A 16,748-nucleotide genomic window follows, 5' to 3' on the forward strand; every position below is an offset into this window, starting at 1 on the left:
GTGTGAAGTGACAGTGTGTGTGCAGCTAGTGTGTGTAGTGACAGTGTGTGTAGTGACAGTGTGTGTAGTGACAGTGTGTGTAGTGACAGTGTGTGTACTGACAGTGTGTGTACTGACAGTGTGTGTAGTGACAGTGTGTGTAGTGACAGTGTGTGTAGTGACAGTGTGTGAAGTGACAGTGTGTGTGCAGCTAGTGTGTGTAGTGACAGTGTGTGTAGTGACAGTGTGTGTACTGACAGTGTGTGTAGTGACAGTGTGTGTAGTGACAGTGTGTGTACTGACAGTGTGTGTGCAGCTAGTGTGTGTAGTGACAGTGTGTGTAGTGACAGTGTGTTAGTGACAGTGTGTGTAGTGACAGTGTGTGTGCAGCTAGTGTGTGTAGTGACAGTGTGTGTAGTGACAGTGTGTGTAGTGACAGTGTGTGTAGTGACAGTGTGTGTACTGACAGTGTGTGTAGTGACAGTGTGTGTACTGACAGTGTGTGTAGTGACAGTGTGTGTAGTGACAGTGTGTGAAGTGACAGTGTGTGTGCAGCTAGTGTGTGTAGTGACAGTGTGTGTAGTGACAGTGTGTGTAGTGACAGTGTGTGTACTGACAGTGTGTGTAGTGACAGTGTGTGTAGTGACAGTGTGTGTAGTGACAGTGTGTGTACTGACAGTGTGTGTGCAGCTAGTGTGTGTAGTGACAGTGTGTGTAGTGACAGTGTGTTAGTGACAGTGTGTGTAGTGACAGTGTGTGTGCAGCTAGTGTGTGTAGTGACAGTGTGTGTAGTGACAGTGTGTGTAGTGACAGTGTGTGTAGTGACAGTGTGTGTAGTGACAGTGTGTGAGTGATACAGCAGCAACTCAACAGAAACAGAGGATAGTATGTATGGAGTCAACACTTTATAATGCTGGACTCGGACACACACTCACACACACACACACACACACACACACACACACACACACACACACACACACACACACACACACACACACACACACACACACACTCACACACACACACACACACACACACACACACACACACTCACACACACACACACACACACACACACACACACACACACACACACACACACACATAAAACCACTGATGAAGGAAAGCAGCGTGCAGATCTCTGCAGATCTCTGCAGAGACCTGCGCCTGATTGGCTGAAGGGCTTTACTTTGAAGATGTCCCAGACAGAGAACGTGAAGGTGGCGGTGCGGGTTCGAGACACTGATAGAGATGGAAAAATGGTGCGAGAAAGCAGAAAGAAAGAGGACACAGAATGATAGAGAAGAAGACTAGAAGACAGGGGAGGAGGACACAAAGAGGGGTACAGGATTCTTGGCGGAAGAGGAACGGGGTAGAGAGAGGGGTACAAGATTGTTGGTGGAAGAGGAGGAGGAGGGGGATAGAGAGGAGTACAGGATTGTTGGGGGAAGAGGAGGAGGAGGGGGATAGAGAGGAGTACAGGATTGTTGGGGGAAGAGGAAGAGGAGGGGGATAGAGAGGAGTACAGGATTGTTGGGGGAAGAGGAAGAGGAGGGGGATACATAGAGGGATGTACAATTGTTGGGGGAAGAGGAGGGGGGAAATAGAGATGGGTACAGGATTCTAGGGGGAAGAGGGGGTATACAGAGAGGGGTGTAGGATTGTTGGGGTAAGAGGAAGAGGAGGGGAGATACAGAGAGGGGTACAGGATTGTTGGGGGAAGAGGAAGAGGAGGGGGATACATAGAGGGATGTACAATTGTTGGGGGAAGAGGAGGGGGGGAAATAGAGATGGGTACAGGATTCTAGGGGGAAGAGGGGGTATACAGAGAGGGGTGTAGGATTGTTGGGGGAAGAGGAGGGGAGATACAGAGAGGGGTACGGGATGGTTGGGGAAGAGGAAGAGGAGGGGAGATACAGAGAGGGGTACGGGATGGTTGGGGGAAGAGGAGGGGGGGAAATAGAGATGGGTACAGGATTCTAGGGGGAAGAGGGGGTATACAGAGAGGGGTGTAGGATTGTTGGGGTAAGAGGAAGAGGAGGGGAGATACAGAGAGGGGTACGGGATGGTTGGGGGAAGAGGAGGGGAGATACAGAGAGGGGTACGGGATGGTTGGGGGAAGAGGAGGGGAGATACAGAGAGGGGTACAGGATGGTTGGGGGAAGAGGAGGGGAGATACAGAGAGGGATACGGGATGGTTGGGGGAAGAGGAAGAGGAGGGGAGATAGAGAAGGGTACGGGATGGTTGGGGGAAGAGGAAGAGGAGGGGAGATACAGAGAGGGATACGGGATGGTTGGGGGAAGAGGAAGAGGAGGGGAGATAGAGAAGGGTACAGGATGGTTGGGGGAAGAGGAAGAGGAGGGGGTTAAGAAAAGACAGTGAGAGAGAATGAAACAGATGAAGCTGCAAATGCTCAAGGGCCATCTCGCCCCTCTGGAGAAGACATGATGGCTCCAATCTTCCTCCTTCACTCCTCCTCTTTTATTTTTTTTTATCCCCGCTCCTTTTCTTTACCTCCCCGGAGTGGCACCTCCTCTTCTACTGCGGTCTCTGACCCAAACTCTATCGTTCTTATCCCTGCTGCTATCTTACTCCATCCCTTAGTTCTCTGCTCTGCTCCTCTCCAATCCCATCACCCCCTCACCTCCTCCTGCTGCCTCACCATCTTCCTTTCTCCCCCCTCCTCCTCCTCCCTCACCATCTTCCTTTCTCCCCCCCACCTCCACCTGCTGCCTCACCATCTTCCTTTCTTCCCCCCACCTCCTCCTCCTCCTGCCTCACCATCTTCATTTCGCTCTCCCACCTCCTCCTCCTGCTGCCTCACCATCTTCCTTTCTTCCCCCCACCTCCTCCTCCTCCTGCCTCACCATCTTCCTTTCTCCCCCCCACCTCCTCCTGCTGCCTCACCATCTTCCTTTCTCCCCCCCACCTCCTCCTGCTGCCTCACCACCTTCCTTTCTCCCCCCCACCTCCTCTTGCTGCCTCACCATCTTCCTTTCTTTCCCCTCCTCCTCCTCCTCTCTTCGTTTTTGCAGACAGATCAAAGAGAAGTTAAGTAGGCTGATGGATGTGGTGGGGGTTAGCTATAGACTGAACATCAGCATTAGGTAGAAAGCCAGGTTCAGGCTGAGACAGAAAGCCAGGTTCAGGCTGAGACAGAAAGCCAGGTTCAGGCTGAGACAGAAAACCAGGTTCAGGCTGAGACAGAAAGCCAGGTTCAGGCTGAGACAGAAAGCCAGGTTCAGGCTGAGACAGAAAGCCAGGTTCAGGCTGAGACAGAAAGCCAGGTTCAGGCTGAGACAGAAAGCCAGGTTCAGGCTGAGACAGAAAACCAGGTTTAGGCTGAGACAGAAAGCCAGGTTCAGACTGAGACAGAAAGCCAGGTTCAGGCTGAGACAGAAAGCCAGGTTCAGGCTGAGACAGAAAGCCAGGTTCAGGCTGAGACAGAAAGCCAGGTTCAGGCTGAGACAGAAAACCAGGTTCAGGCTGAGACAGAAAGCCAGGTTCAGGCTGAGACAGAAAGCCAGGTTCAGGCTGAGACAGAAAGCCAGGTTCAGGCTGAGACAGAAAGCCAGGTTCAGGCTGAGACAGAAAGCCAGGTTCAGGCTGAGACAGAAAGCCAGGTTCAGGCTGAGACAGAAAGCCAGGTTCAGGCTGAGACAGAAAGCCAGGTTCAGGCTGAGACAGAAAGCCAGGTTCAGGCTGAGACAGAAAGCCAGGTTCAGGCTGAGACAGAAAACCAGGTTCAGGCTGAGACAGAAAGCCAGGTTCAGGCTGAGACAGAAAGCCAGGTTCAGGCTGAGACAGAAAGCCAGGTTCAGGCTGAGACAGAAAGCCAGGTTCAGGCTGAGACAGAAAGCCAGGTTCAGGCTGAGACAGAAAGCCAGGTTCAGGCTGAGACAGAAAGCCAGGTTCAGGCTGAGACAGAAAGCCAGGTTCAGGCTGAGACAGAAAGCCAGGTTCAGGCTGAGACAGAAAGCCAGGTTCAGGCTGAGACAGAAAGCCAGGTTCAGGCTGAGACAGAAAGCCAGGTTCAGGCTGAGACAGAAAACCAGGTTCAGGCTGAGACAGAAAGCCAGGTTCAGGCTGAGACAGAAAGCCAGGTTCAGGCTGAGACAGAAAGCCAGGTTCAGGCTGAGACAGAAAACCAGGTTCAGGCTGAGACAGAAAACCAGGTTCAGGCTGAGACAGAAAGCCAGGTTCAGGCTGAGACAGAAAGCCAGGTTCAGGCTGAGACAGAAAGCCAGGTTCAGGCTGAGACAGAAAACCAGGTTCAGGCTGAGACAGAAAGCCAGGTTCAGGCTGAGACAGAAAGCCAGGTTCAGGCTGAGACAGAAAGCCAGGTTCAGGCTGAGACAGAAAGCCAGGTTCAGGCTGAGACAGAAAGCCAGGTTCAGGCTGAGACAGAAAGCCAGGTTCAGGCTGAGACAGAAAGCCAGGTTCATCATCAGGCGGGGCAGGTTTGACAACAGGCATAGCAGCAGGTTCGGCATCAGACAGAGCACCAAGTTCAGTGTCAGACAGAGGGGCAGGTTGGGACACTCTATGCATCTCTGCCTCCTGAATGGCCTGAATGTAAGCGGGAATAGGTCCATCTAAACTTACATAATGTTCCCCCTGTGCCTCAGTGAAATGTCCAAGAACCAAAAGAGGCAGGCTTTCACAGTAATCACCAGATGGTGATATTACAGAGGTGGCATCCAAACCAAGAGTCGACACAATAAGGAACTGAACATTAAAGATCTGGGATGCTCTCTGAAGAGTTAGGTGGTCACCGTATGTGCCATGTTGTGCCATCCTCTAAATATTCCCCCCATGTCTCCTCAACATACTCCGAAAGGGATGTCCCATCCACTCCATATGGATTAAATGTTAGGTTGGCCACTATTCTTTACGCAATGTTTCTGCAGAACGGAAAATTCCAATGGTGGCCAACTGATCAGAAATAACAGCAAATTGGCAGTTGCCATCACGGAATCGGGTCAAAGCGAATGTTCAGGTTTGATGATTCAAACCCCTCCAATCTGTCCTGATGTGAGTAGGGCATTCACAGGTCCATTTGTTGAACTGATTTGGGCTGAGACTTTGAGCGCTGCCTTTCTTCTAGTCTTGTCACACTGGTCACATCAGAAACTGAGAACCACTTTTGTGTTGGAGTGGGACTATTTGGCATTTGAAACTCAACCTTGTATTTGTGCAACTTAACTACATAAAAACACCTGATATCACAAATTGTTTCTGTGAGACTCTGTGATGGCCACTCTTGGCCCTCACCAACACATTATCATGTAGCCTATACATAGAGACTTTAAAATTCCCAGATTGAGTCTGTCGGCGTATGCAGCATTGTGTTGCTTTTTGTGCCCTTTTCCTGATCCTATTTCATTCATCCTCAAACAAAAGCCTCTGCTTTTGGGTGGGCAGTGTTTTGTTGCCTGGTGGACAGTGTTCTTCAAGATCTTCTCGGGTAGAAGTTAAGCGATTGGATAACGCATGACTTTGTCTTCCATAATAAATCCGAAAAGGAGACATCCAACTCAAAACTTCCTTTGGGTCTTCATTCATTATCTTTGCATAAATTGGCAGAAGCTTAATCCAGTTCACTCCTCCTTCTTGATATCGAAATAAGTCATACATTATTTTTTTCCTTAGGACACAGTGGCTTCTCTCCACTTTACCCTGGCTCTGGGGATGGTATGGAGAGCTCTGAATTATTTTTACTTGTAAGGACTCCATAGGTTTTTTCACAACACCTTTGAACGCCTTCCCTTGGTCATGCTGTATGACTTTTGGTGGACCATGCTCATTGTAACTGTCTTCAAGGTGTCTAGCAATCTCCGCACTGTGTTTACCTTTCAGTGGTCTTGCCATACATATCTACTAAACACATCTATTACAGTCAGGATGTACCTATATGTGACTTGGCCATACTTGACCCTCCATTTACCCATGTCAACAAGGTCTACCTGGTGTCGATCTTGAACTGCTTTGGCCGTGATAGATTTTGGTATGGGTTTGTTCCGGAATGTTGCCTTGTGCAGCTGGTAACATCTTGATCTGTCCAAGGTGTCTATCACACTTGCTCAGCTGATCCCCAAGTACTGTTCCCTAAGGTATATGTTTAATTTTCTTACACCAGAGCCTTTTGTTTCATTAAGAGCCTTATTTACAATTGCAGAGAAAGTTGACTTCCTGGGTACCAATTTTCCATCGAATGCAATTGACTGACCATCCTCACTGAGGGCGTAATGCTGCCTATTCTGCCACAGTTGAATAAGTGCAGAGCGCTGGGTCCTGGATCTCTCTGCTACAGGAACATTAAATTCCCCCTTCAGTGCCTTGAGTATGAGATCGTAGGTCTCATCAGACATTTGTCTATGTCCATGTCCTCTGCATTCCAAAATGATGCAGGAGAGGATAAAGATTGTTTGTAAAATACCTGCAATGGTATTAAAGACAAAGTTATTCCCTTTTTCAACTCTAAACTGAGAGGATAATATGACCTGCAAACTTACAAAAGAGAGTTTTAAATAAAGTATACAATACACAGGCCCAATGAACTTTTAAAGTTGATATTTCATAGTAACGCATGCTGATGAACTCAGTAGGTTAGTACACATTGTTCACTAAGCTTTTATTTTGTCAATAGGGACCTACGTTTCATTTTTATATCAGGTTTAGCTAACACTATTTAATTCCTTATCCTACACTGCCACCTCGAATAATACTGAAAAAAATCATAACCTACATTGATATAAACCTCAGCTCATTCAGCTGTCTTATTATAGCAGCTATTTATATAATATAATTATATACAATATAGTTATATATATATAATTAATAATTATAATTAATAATACATATAATATAATTATATATAATTATATTATATATAGTAATATAATTATATTATTATATATCAGTCTTATATAACAGATATTTCCGTGCAACAATACACAACAACTTGTATTTATACAAAAGAATGCAACTGCAACAATATCTAATGAGATATAAATCTGCACCTATACAACTGTGTATGTATCATGCTAGCAATTTTCTTACGGTTAGACTAGCTATTTGTCTGTTAACTTTAATGTTTCTCAAGTATATAAGAATGTATGAACAAGGATTCCACAAAATTAAGGGTGTTAACTGCAGTAAATCAGAGAAGTATTTACCTTTCAACATGTTTGCAGTATGGAGGTCTGCAGACAACTAAGCAAAGTCTAATCAGGCTAGTCAGTCACGTGACTTCGTTAGCTTGACATGAATTAGCTACTCTATTGCCATCTAGTGGTAAAATGCGGGTGCTGCCAAAGAAAATGTTTCCCTGTGTGCGTGCGACATTTCTTCATGGTCTCTCCACAATCAACTCATAATTGCTCCTCTAAGCCATCCTGAATAGGGGTGTGTGAGGGTGTGTGTGTGTGTGTGTGTGTGACTTTTTATACAGAAAATAGAAATAAAAAAATGATACATATATTATTACATTATTGGCTGCAGTTATTACATTTTTGAAGGATTTTTTAATGCTAGGCCCATAACGTAATAACTTATTACAGTATTGGCAAAATGTTATTACGTTATTGCCTCAAAAACATTTTTACATTATTGGCAAGTTATTACGTGATTGGCTTTATTACATTTAAAATGGCCAAAATTATTATGTTATTGGCAGGTATTACATTATTGGTTAATACAGTCCACCTGGCGATGCCGTCCCTCTCAGCAACAACGGCCACGCGGAAGCACCATCGGAGGTTGCAGCAGTGTAGCATGATGTCACAGCAGTGTAGCATGATGTCACAGCAGTGTAGCACGATGTCACAGCAGTGTGGCACGATGTCACAGCAGTGTAGCACAATGTCACAACAGTGTAGCACGATGTCACAGCAGTGTAGCATGATGTCACAGCAGTGTAGCACGATGTCACAGCAGTGTAGCACGATGTCACAGCAGTGTAGCACAATGTCACAACAGTGTAGCACGATGTCACAGCAGTGTAGCATGATGTCACAGCGGTGTAGCACAATGTCACAGCAGTGTAGCACAATGTTACAGCAGTGTAGCACGATGTCACAGCAGTGTAGCACAATGTTACAGCAGTGTAGCACGATGTCACAGCAGTGTAGCACAATGTTACAGCAGTGTAGCATGATGTTACAGCAGTGTAGCACGATGTTACAGCAGTGTAGCACGATGTTACAGCAGTGTAGCACGATGTCACAGCAGCGAAGCACAATGTTACAGCAGTGTAGCATGATGTCACAGCAGCGAAGCACGATGTTACAGCAGTGTAGCATGATGTCACAGCAGTGTAGCACGATGTTACAGCAGTGTAGCATGATGTCACAGCAGTGTAGCACGATGTCACAGCAGTGTAGCATGATGTCACAGCAGTGTAGCACGATGTCACAGCAGTGTAGCACGATGTCACAGCAGTGTAGCACAATGTTACAGCAGTGTAGCACAATGTTACAGCAGTGTAGCACAATGTTACAGCAGTGTAGTGCGACGTCACAGCAGCGAGCGTGTTTGTTCAGCGAAGATCTTCAGAGACAGTTCACCTTCCTCAAGTGCGACTCTTCCTCAGCAGCAGCAGAGAAGATTAAGGCTGTTTGCCAAACATGTGGGGCTCATTTTTCGATTGCTCGCGGAGGACGTACGGATATCACTCAACATCTAAAAAGCATCATCGTTTTTCACATCATCATTTTTCGTGTTTCTACCGCAGAGCCGCCGACAGACTGTCTGTTTGCTGGGTGGCAGCGAGTGAGAGGGAGGGGTGAGGGTGACCCACATTAGTGCGTGAGTCGCTGTTAGAGCGGGTTCGCAACTGTAATAAAAAGGGCAATAAACGTTCCTCTGTGAACATGTGTCAGCCTCCTCTTTGTCCGGACACCCAGTGAGTTTAAAAATGCTGTGATATTGACAGTGTTGAATGTTGCTCAATAGCCTGTTGAATGTTAGCAAGACTTTAATGCCAGTATTTGGACGAATAAGGAAGAGTTACATGAATCTAATGTTAATATTGTGTAAATTATAGTGGCCACTATGTATTTTAAATGGATTGTAGTTGGATACGTTACTTTTGATATTATGTCCCGTATTCAGCCTCTGGGAATATGGTCACCCTAATACACACACACACACACACACAGTCGCCCGGGTTAACACCTGACTTATGTCTGCCTGTACTCACGAATCGACCTCCGTAAAGCCTATTATTTTAAGCGGTTCATCGGCATGAGGGGGAAAAACGTCACACCGTTGTCACCGTTTGATGTCAGATTGTGTCAACTTTGTTGTGTGTGTTGTGTTTGACTTTAATTTTAATGATTTTACCCTTGTAATTATGGCTTCAGAGCGTAAATCTTGATGCAAGTGATGGTGATGCATCGAAGAAAAGGAAAATGATCACAACTGAAATGAAAGTGGAAATAATAAAGCTCTCAGAGAGAGGTGAAATGCCACCAAACATTGGAAAAAGTTTGGCTGTATCAACTGGTGTTCCACAGGGCTCTATACTGGGTCCAATCCTATTCAGCATGTGCATTAATGATATACCTTCTGTGTGTGGAAAATATGACATCTTAATACAGTGGGGAGAACAAGTATTTGATACACTGCCGATTTTGCAGGTTTTCCCACTTACAAAGCATGTAGAGGTCTGTAATTTTTATCATACGTACACTTCAACTGTGAGAGACGGAATCTAAAACAAAAATCCAGAAAATCACATTGTATGATTTTTAAATAATTAATTTGCATTTTATTGCATGAAATAAGTATTTGATCACCTACCAACCAGTAAGAATACCGGCTCTCACAGACCTGTTAGTTTTTCTTCAAGAAGCCCTCCTGTTCTCCACTCATTACCTGTGCTAACTGCACCTGTTTGAACTCATCACCTGTATAAAAAATACCTGTCCACACACTCAATCAATCAGACTCCAACCTCTCCACAATGGCCAAGACCAGAGAGCTGTCTAAGGACATCAGGGACAAAATTGTAGACCTGCACAAGGCTGGAATGGGCTACAGGACAATAGGCAAGCAGCTTGGTGAGAAAGCAACAACTGTTGGCACAATTATTAGAAAATGGAAGAAGTTCAAGATGACGGTCAATCTCCCTCGGTCTGGGGCTCCATGCAAGATCTCACCTCGTAGGGCATCAATGATCATGAGAAAGGTGAGGGATCAGCCCAGAACTACACGGCAGGACCTGGTCAATGACCTGAAGAGAGCTGGGACCACAGTCTCAAAGAAAACCATTAGTAACACATGACGCCATCATGGATTAAAATCCTGCAGCGCATGCAAAGTCCCCCTGCTCAAGCCAGCGTATGTCCAGGCCCGTCTGACGTTTGCCAATGACCATCTGGATGATCCAGAGGAGGAATGGGAGAAGGTCATGTAGTCTGATGAGACCAAAATAGAGCTTTTTGGTATAAACTCCACTCGCCGTGTTTGGAGGAAGAAGAAGGATGAGTACAACCCCAAGAACACCATCCCAACCGTGAAGCATGGAGGTGGAAACATCATTCTTTGGGGATGCTTTTCTGCAAAGGGGACAGGACGACTGCACTGTATTGAGGGGAGGATGGATGGGGCCATGTATCGCGAGATCTTGGCCAACAACCTCCTTCCCTCAATAAGAGCATTGAAGATGGGTCGTGGCTGGGTCTTCCAGCATGACAATGACCCGAAACACACAGCCAGGGCAACTAAGGAGTGGCTCTGTAAGAAGCATCTCAAGGTCCTGGAGTGGCCTAGCCAGTCTCCAGACCTGAACCCAATAGAAAATATTTGGAGGGAGATGAAAGTCCATGTTGCCCAGCGTCAGCCCCGAAATCTGAAGGATCTGGAGAAGATCTGTATGAAGGATTGGGCAAAAATCCCTGCTGCAGTGTGTGCAAACCTGGTCAAGAACTACAGGAAACGTCTGATCTTTGTAATTGCAAACAAAGGTTCCTTTACCAAATATTAAGTTCTGTTTTTCTGATGTATCAAATACTTATGTCATGCAATAAAAAGCAAATTAATTACTTAAAAATCATACAATGTGATTTTCTGGATTTTTGTTTTAGATTCCGTCTCTCACAGTTGAAGTGTACATATGATAAAAATTACAGACCTCTACATGCTTTGTAAGTGGAAAAACCTGCAAAATCGGCAGTGTATCAAATACTTGTTCTCCCCACTGTATATGCTGATGATACAGTTACTTTTTCTCTCATGGTCAAACTACATAAGAGGTTGCGATCAAGTTAACAGATGTTATGTTGAAGGTCACGTCCTGGCTTATCCAATGTTGTCTGCAATTAAATGTGTTGAAAACAGTTTGTATGTTTTTCTCAAAAGGCAACAGCATAAATGTAGAGCAAGATATTCTCATCCAGGGGGAGACTACAAGGTATCTCAGAATACAAATACTTAGGAATACACATAGATTCAAACCTCGGCTTCAAAACCCACATAAAAAAGCGTCTGCAGTAAAGTAAAGTTTAGTTTGGCAAATTTCAGGTTTACCAGAGACTTCCTTTCAATTGAGGCAGCAAAGATATACTTCCACTCAATGGTTGTTTCCTACGTCACCTATTGTCTGATAAGGTGGTCTAACACACACGCTACAACATTAAAACCACTGGAATCATTACACAAACAAGCACTCAACAGCTTAGACTTGAAGCCATTGACTTTTCATCATTGCCATATTCTAAATACAGTTACCTTTTAATAATCTACTTAGTTGGGAAAACCTCAATAAATACAAAAATGTCTGCCTAGTTTATAAGATCATGCATGGTCCTCCTCTTCTCTTGTCCAGCTTCATCAACTTCAAACTTCAACACAAACAGAGCTAGTCAATTAATTAACAAGTTAATTCACAAGTTAAGGAAGGCTCCTTGCGGTATAGAAGACATCAGCTGGAACGAGACTAAGTGTTCACCTTTCATTGTATTTTAATTTTTATCGAAACTGTTTTAAGAAATGTAATTTTTTTTATAACTATACACACATCCTCTCTCTCAATTATAAATACTGTACTGCAGTTACATTAATTATCCCTATATTATTATATTTATGATGTTGTGTGCTATATACGAAGACAAACATTTGACTAACTGATGCTAGATGTGAACTGTACATAACTGTTCCAACTTACATAGAAATTTGACTTACGAACAGACTCAAAAACGGAACTTCCAATGATTGATGAAAATGTACAGTATATGCACACACACACACACACACACACACACATTCATACATGTAATATACATACATCAGCTGTAAATGAAAACTGATGTATAAAAAATGATGGACATGATTGGAAATGTTCTAGGCTCCAGCATCCCGCGACCCCAATTGGGACAAGCGGAGTGGAGAAGGGATGGATGGATGGATTTACAAATAAACATTGCATAGATGGCTCAGTGTAATTTTGAAGTTATTGACGGGGGTGGGCAGAAGCTTGCTCACACATATACGTACTCACCGTTCTCTTGAAAGTCTATCTTGATCTTGTTGGATTCGCCACTCGTAGCTCTGGTCCAGGCTTGTCCTGGTTGCTGCTTCGTCCAGGCTGTGATGTCACACCAGTAGTATCCTCTGTCCGATAGCTGGACCCCTGCAAGCCGGAACCGGTACTCTAGTGGACCAGACTTAGTCAGAACCAGGCTGTCTCTGTGTGTGACAAGGGGGAGAGGGGTCTGAATGACAAAAGCCACGGTTTTCATACACCTGAATCAAACATAAAGTGTGTAAAATAATCCTCTGTGCTTGAAGGAAGTTTTTCTTCTTCATGTCCTCATAGTTGCAGAATATAATAGAATATTCATGCACATACATGTCTCCATGGACTCTTCAATATGTATGCATGCAACTTCCTTGGGTTTATATTTGTGTATATGCACATGTACCTTCTGTTGGGGTCTGTAGCCCCTCCGTGTTGTAACACATTATCTGGGCTCAGGGTCATGATTGTTCTGACACTGCCCTGTAAACTGTCCTGTGATTGGATAAGGACAGAGTAGCCAGCCTCCCCAAGGTTCTGATTGGCTATGGTGCAGATCATCTCAAAGGTAGCCCCACCAGCAGAGGCCTCACGGGTTTGTTTGGCCACAACACTTAGAGAGGGCCCTGGGGACAAACATACATCAGGCTTCTGTCAAGTTCCTGTTAGCTACCAAACACAAACCAACAAGGTAATCATGGAAAAAGCCACTGTGTCACCAAGGCATCAATGATGTGTGTGTCTATGCTGGGGGTTATTCCCATAACGTGGCCAACATGAAAAGAAAAAAAAAAACAAAACAAAAACAAAAGCAAAACAATCAGGGATTCATCTCTTCTGGTTTCAACAAGTTGTTTAGCTAAACTACCACAGGCCTCAGAATACTCAGAAAAGATTAGAGAAGATACACAGATACTCAGAGAAGATACTCAGATACACAGAGAAAATACAGAGAAGATACTCAGATACACAGAGAAGATACTCAGATACACAGAGAAGATATTCAGATACACAAAAAAGAGACAGAGAATATATTCAGATACACAGAGAAGATACTCAGATACTCAGAGAAAATACAGAGAAGATACTCAGACACACAGAGAAAATACAGAGAAGATACTCAGACACACAAAGAAGACACAGAGAAGACAGAGAAGATACAGCAAAGATACAGTGAAGTCACAGTTAAGATACAGAGAAGATACGGCGAAGATACAGAGACAACACAGAGAAGATACAGAGACAACACAGAGAAGATACAGAGACAACACAGAGAAGATACGGCGAAGATACAGAGAAGACATAGAGAAGATACAGAAAAGACACAGAGATAATACAGAGAAGATACATAGCAGATACAGAGACAACACAGAGAAAATACAGAGAAAATACAGTGAATATACAGAGAAGACAGTTAAGATACAGCAAAGATACAGAGAAGACAGTTAAGATACAGAGAAGATACAGAGAAGACAGTTAAGATACAGCGAAGATACAGAGAAGATACAGAGAAGATACATAGAAGACACAGAGTTGATGCAGAGAAGATACAGCGAGGATACAGTGAAGATAGAGAAAATACAGAGAAGACAGTTAAGATACAGAGAAGATACAGAAAAGACAGTTAAGATACAGAGAAGATACAGAGAAGACAGTGAAGATACAGAGAAGATACAGAGAAGATACATAGAAGACACAGAGTTGATGCAGAGGAGATACAGTGAAGATAGAGAAAATACAGAGAAGACACAGAGAAGACAGTTAAGATACAGAGAAGATACAGAAAAGACAGTTAAGATACAGAGAAAATACAGAGTAGATACAGAGAAGACAGTTAAGATACAGAGAAGATACAGAGAAGACAGAGTTGATGCAGAGAAGATACAGCGAGGATACAGTGAAGATAGAGAAAATACAGAGAAGACAGTTAAGATACAGAGAAGACAGTTAAGATACAGAGAAGACAGTTAAGATACAGAGAAGATACAGAGAAGACATAGAGTTGATGCAGAGAAGATACAGCGAGGATACAGTGAAGATAGAGAAAATATAGAGAAGACAGTTAAGATACAGAGAAGACAGTTAAGATACAGAGAAGATACAGAGAAGACAGTTAAGATACAGAGAAGATACAGAGAAGACAGTTAAGATACAGAGAAGATACAGAGAAGACGGTTAAGATACAGAGAAGATACAGAGAAGATACAGAGAAGATACAGAGAAGACAGTTAAGATACAGAGAAGATACAGAGAAGATACAGAGAAGACAGTTAAGATACAGAGAAGATACAGAGAAGACAGTTAAGATACAGAGAAGATACAGAGAAGACAGTTAAGATACAGAGAAGATACAGAGAAGACAGTTAAGATACAGAGAAGATACAGAGAAGATATAGAGAAGACACAGAGAAGAGCAGTGACATAACTCGCTCAGTTAAAGTGAGGACGCCGTGTTCAGCGTAGATGAGCTGCAGAGAGAATGTGTTTGATGTGATATGGATGAGACACATTATGTGTGGCTATGTGACAGAGAGCCAGAGAGAGACAGCGGACAGAGAGAGAGACAGACAGAGACAGACAGACAGACAGACAGACAGACAGACAGACAGACAGACAGAGAGAGAGGGAGACAGACAGAGAGGGAGACAGACAGACAAAGAGAGAGAGAGAGACAGACAGACAGAAAGACAGAGAGAGACAGACACACAGATACAGACAGACAGAGACAGACACAGCCAGAGAGAGAGAGACAGAGAGAGACAGAGAGAGACAGAGAGATAGAGACAGGGAGACAGACAGAGATAAAAAGACAGAGACAGAGAGACAAACGGACAGAGAGAGAGACACAAACAGACAGAGAGACAGATAAAGACAGAGACAGAGAGAGACAAACACAGAAATAGAGAGAGAGACAGAACGAGAGAGAGACAGGGACAGAGAGAGAGACAGAGAGAGACAGGGACACAGAGAGAGAGACAGAGAGAGACAGAACGAGAGAGAGACAGGGACAGAGAGAGAGACAGAGAGAGACAGGGACAGAGAGAGAGACAGAGAGAGACAGGGACAGAGAGAGAGACAGAGAGAGACAGAGAGAGACAGACAGGGACAGAGAGAGAGACAGAGAGAGACAGGGACACAGAGAGAGACAGAACGAGAGAGACAGAACGAGAGAGAGAGACAGGGACAGAGAGAGACAGGGACACAGAGAGAGAGACAGAGAGAGACAGAACGAGAGAGAGACAGGGACAGAGAGAGAGACAGAGAGAGACAGGGACAGAGAGAGAGACAGAGAGAGACAGACAGGGACAGAGAGAGACAGAGAGAGACAGAACGAGAGAGAGACAGGGACAGAGAGAGAGACAGAGAGAGACAGGGACACAGAGAGAGAGACAGAGAGAGAGGGACAGAGTGAGACAGCGAGACAGAGACAGAGAGAGAGAAAGATCCTTTTGTCGTGTTGAGGACCATGTGGTCTCACTAATGTCTAGGATCAATGGCGATTATTAGCATGCCAGAGACGATGACTCACAGCTGTCAATCATACATTTCCATAGCAGCATTCACATGAGATGACCTGACAACTGTCTGGGTCAAGACGACAGAAAAGAGGGGAGCTAGAGAGAGAGAGAGAGAGAGAGAGAGAGAGAGAGAGAGAGAGAGAGAGAGACAGACAGACAGACAGACAGACAGACAGACAGAGCGAGAGGGTGAAATGGGGAACAAACGAGGCTAATAAAGGGTGGGGGGGAGTATGTGACGTGGCTAATGTCTGGGATGTGTGTGTGTGTGTGTGTGTGTGTGTGTGTGTGATGTGGGTGGTGGGGTGGCAACAAGACGGCCAGAAGAAGGCTGAGAGAATGATAAGAGTCAAGTCAAACAATATATATATATATATATATATATATATATATATATATATATATATAAGTATATTCATGTTATAGTAGCCAGTAATATAGAAGTAATATATATAAGTAAAGTCATGTTATAGTAGCCAGTAATATATAAATAATTATAATACGTAAGTATAGTCATGTTACAGTAGCCAGTAATTAGAATACTTAAGTAATATATAATATATAAGTATAGTCATGTTGTAGTAGCCAGTAACATATCAGTAATATATAATATATGTATAGTCAGATTGTAGTAGCAGTAATATATAAGTAATATATAAGTATAGTCATGGTATAGTAGAGGACAGACACAATATCATGCAAATCATGTGCTCATATAATCTAGCCC

At 44.2% G+C, this 16,748-nt stretch overlaps 1 protein-coding gene across 1 annotated transcript in view; it reads right to left on the minus strand.

The window, feature by feature from the left end:
• Window positions 1–16,748, minus strand: part of ptgfrnb (prostaglandin F2 receptor inhibitor b) — a gene marked incomplete at its 5' end in the record, with an annotated part of 205,345 nt that overhangs the window by 63,638 nt on the left and 124,959 nt on the right. The window contains 2 exons of the mRNA XM_056301121.1: window positions 12,486–12,673; window positions 12,910–13,129. Coding sequence (XP_056157096.1) covers window positions 12,486–12,673; window positions 12,910–13,129 — 408 coding nt within the window. The remainder of the gene's footprint in view (window positions 1–12,485; window positions 12,674–12,909; window positions 13,130–16,748) is intronic.

The sequence above is a fragment of the Lampris incognitus genome, chromosome 21 (assembly GCF_029633865.1).
Source record: "Lampris incognitus isolate fLamInc1 chromosome 21, fLamInc1.hap2, whole genome shotgun sequence".
Taxonomy (NCBI): Eukaryota; Metazoa; Chordata; class Actinopteri; order Lampriformes; family Lampridae; genus Lampris; species Lampris incognitus.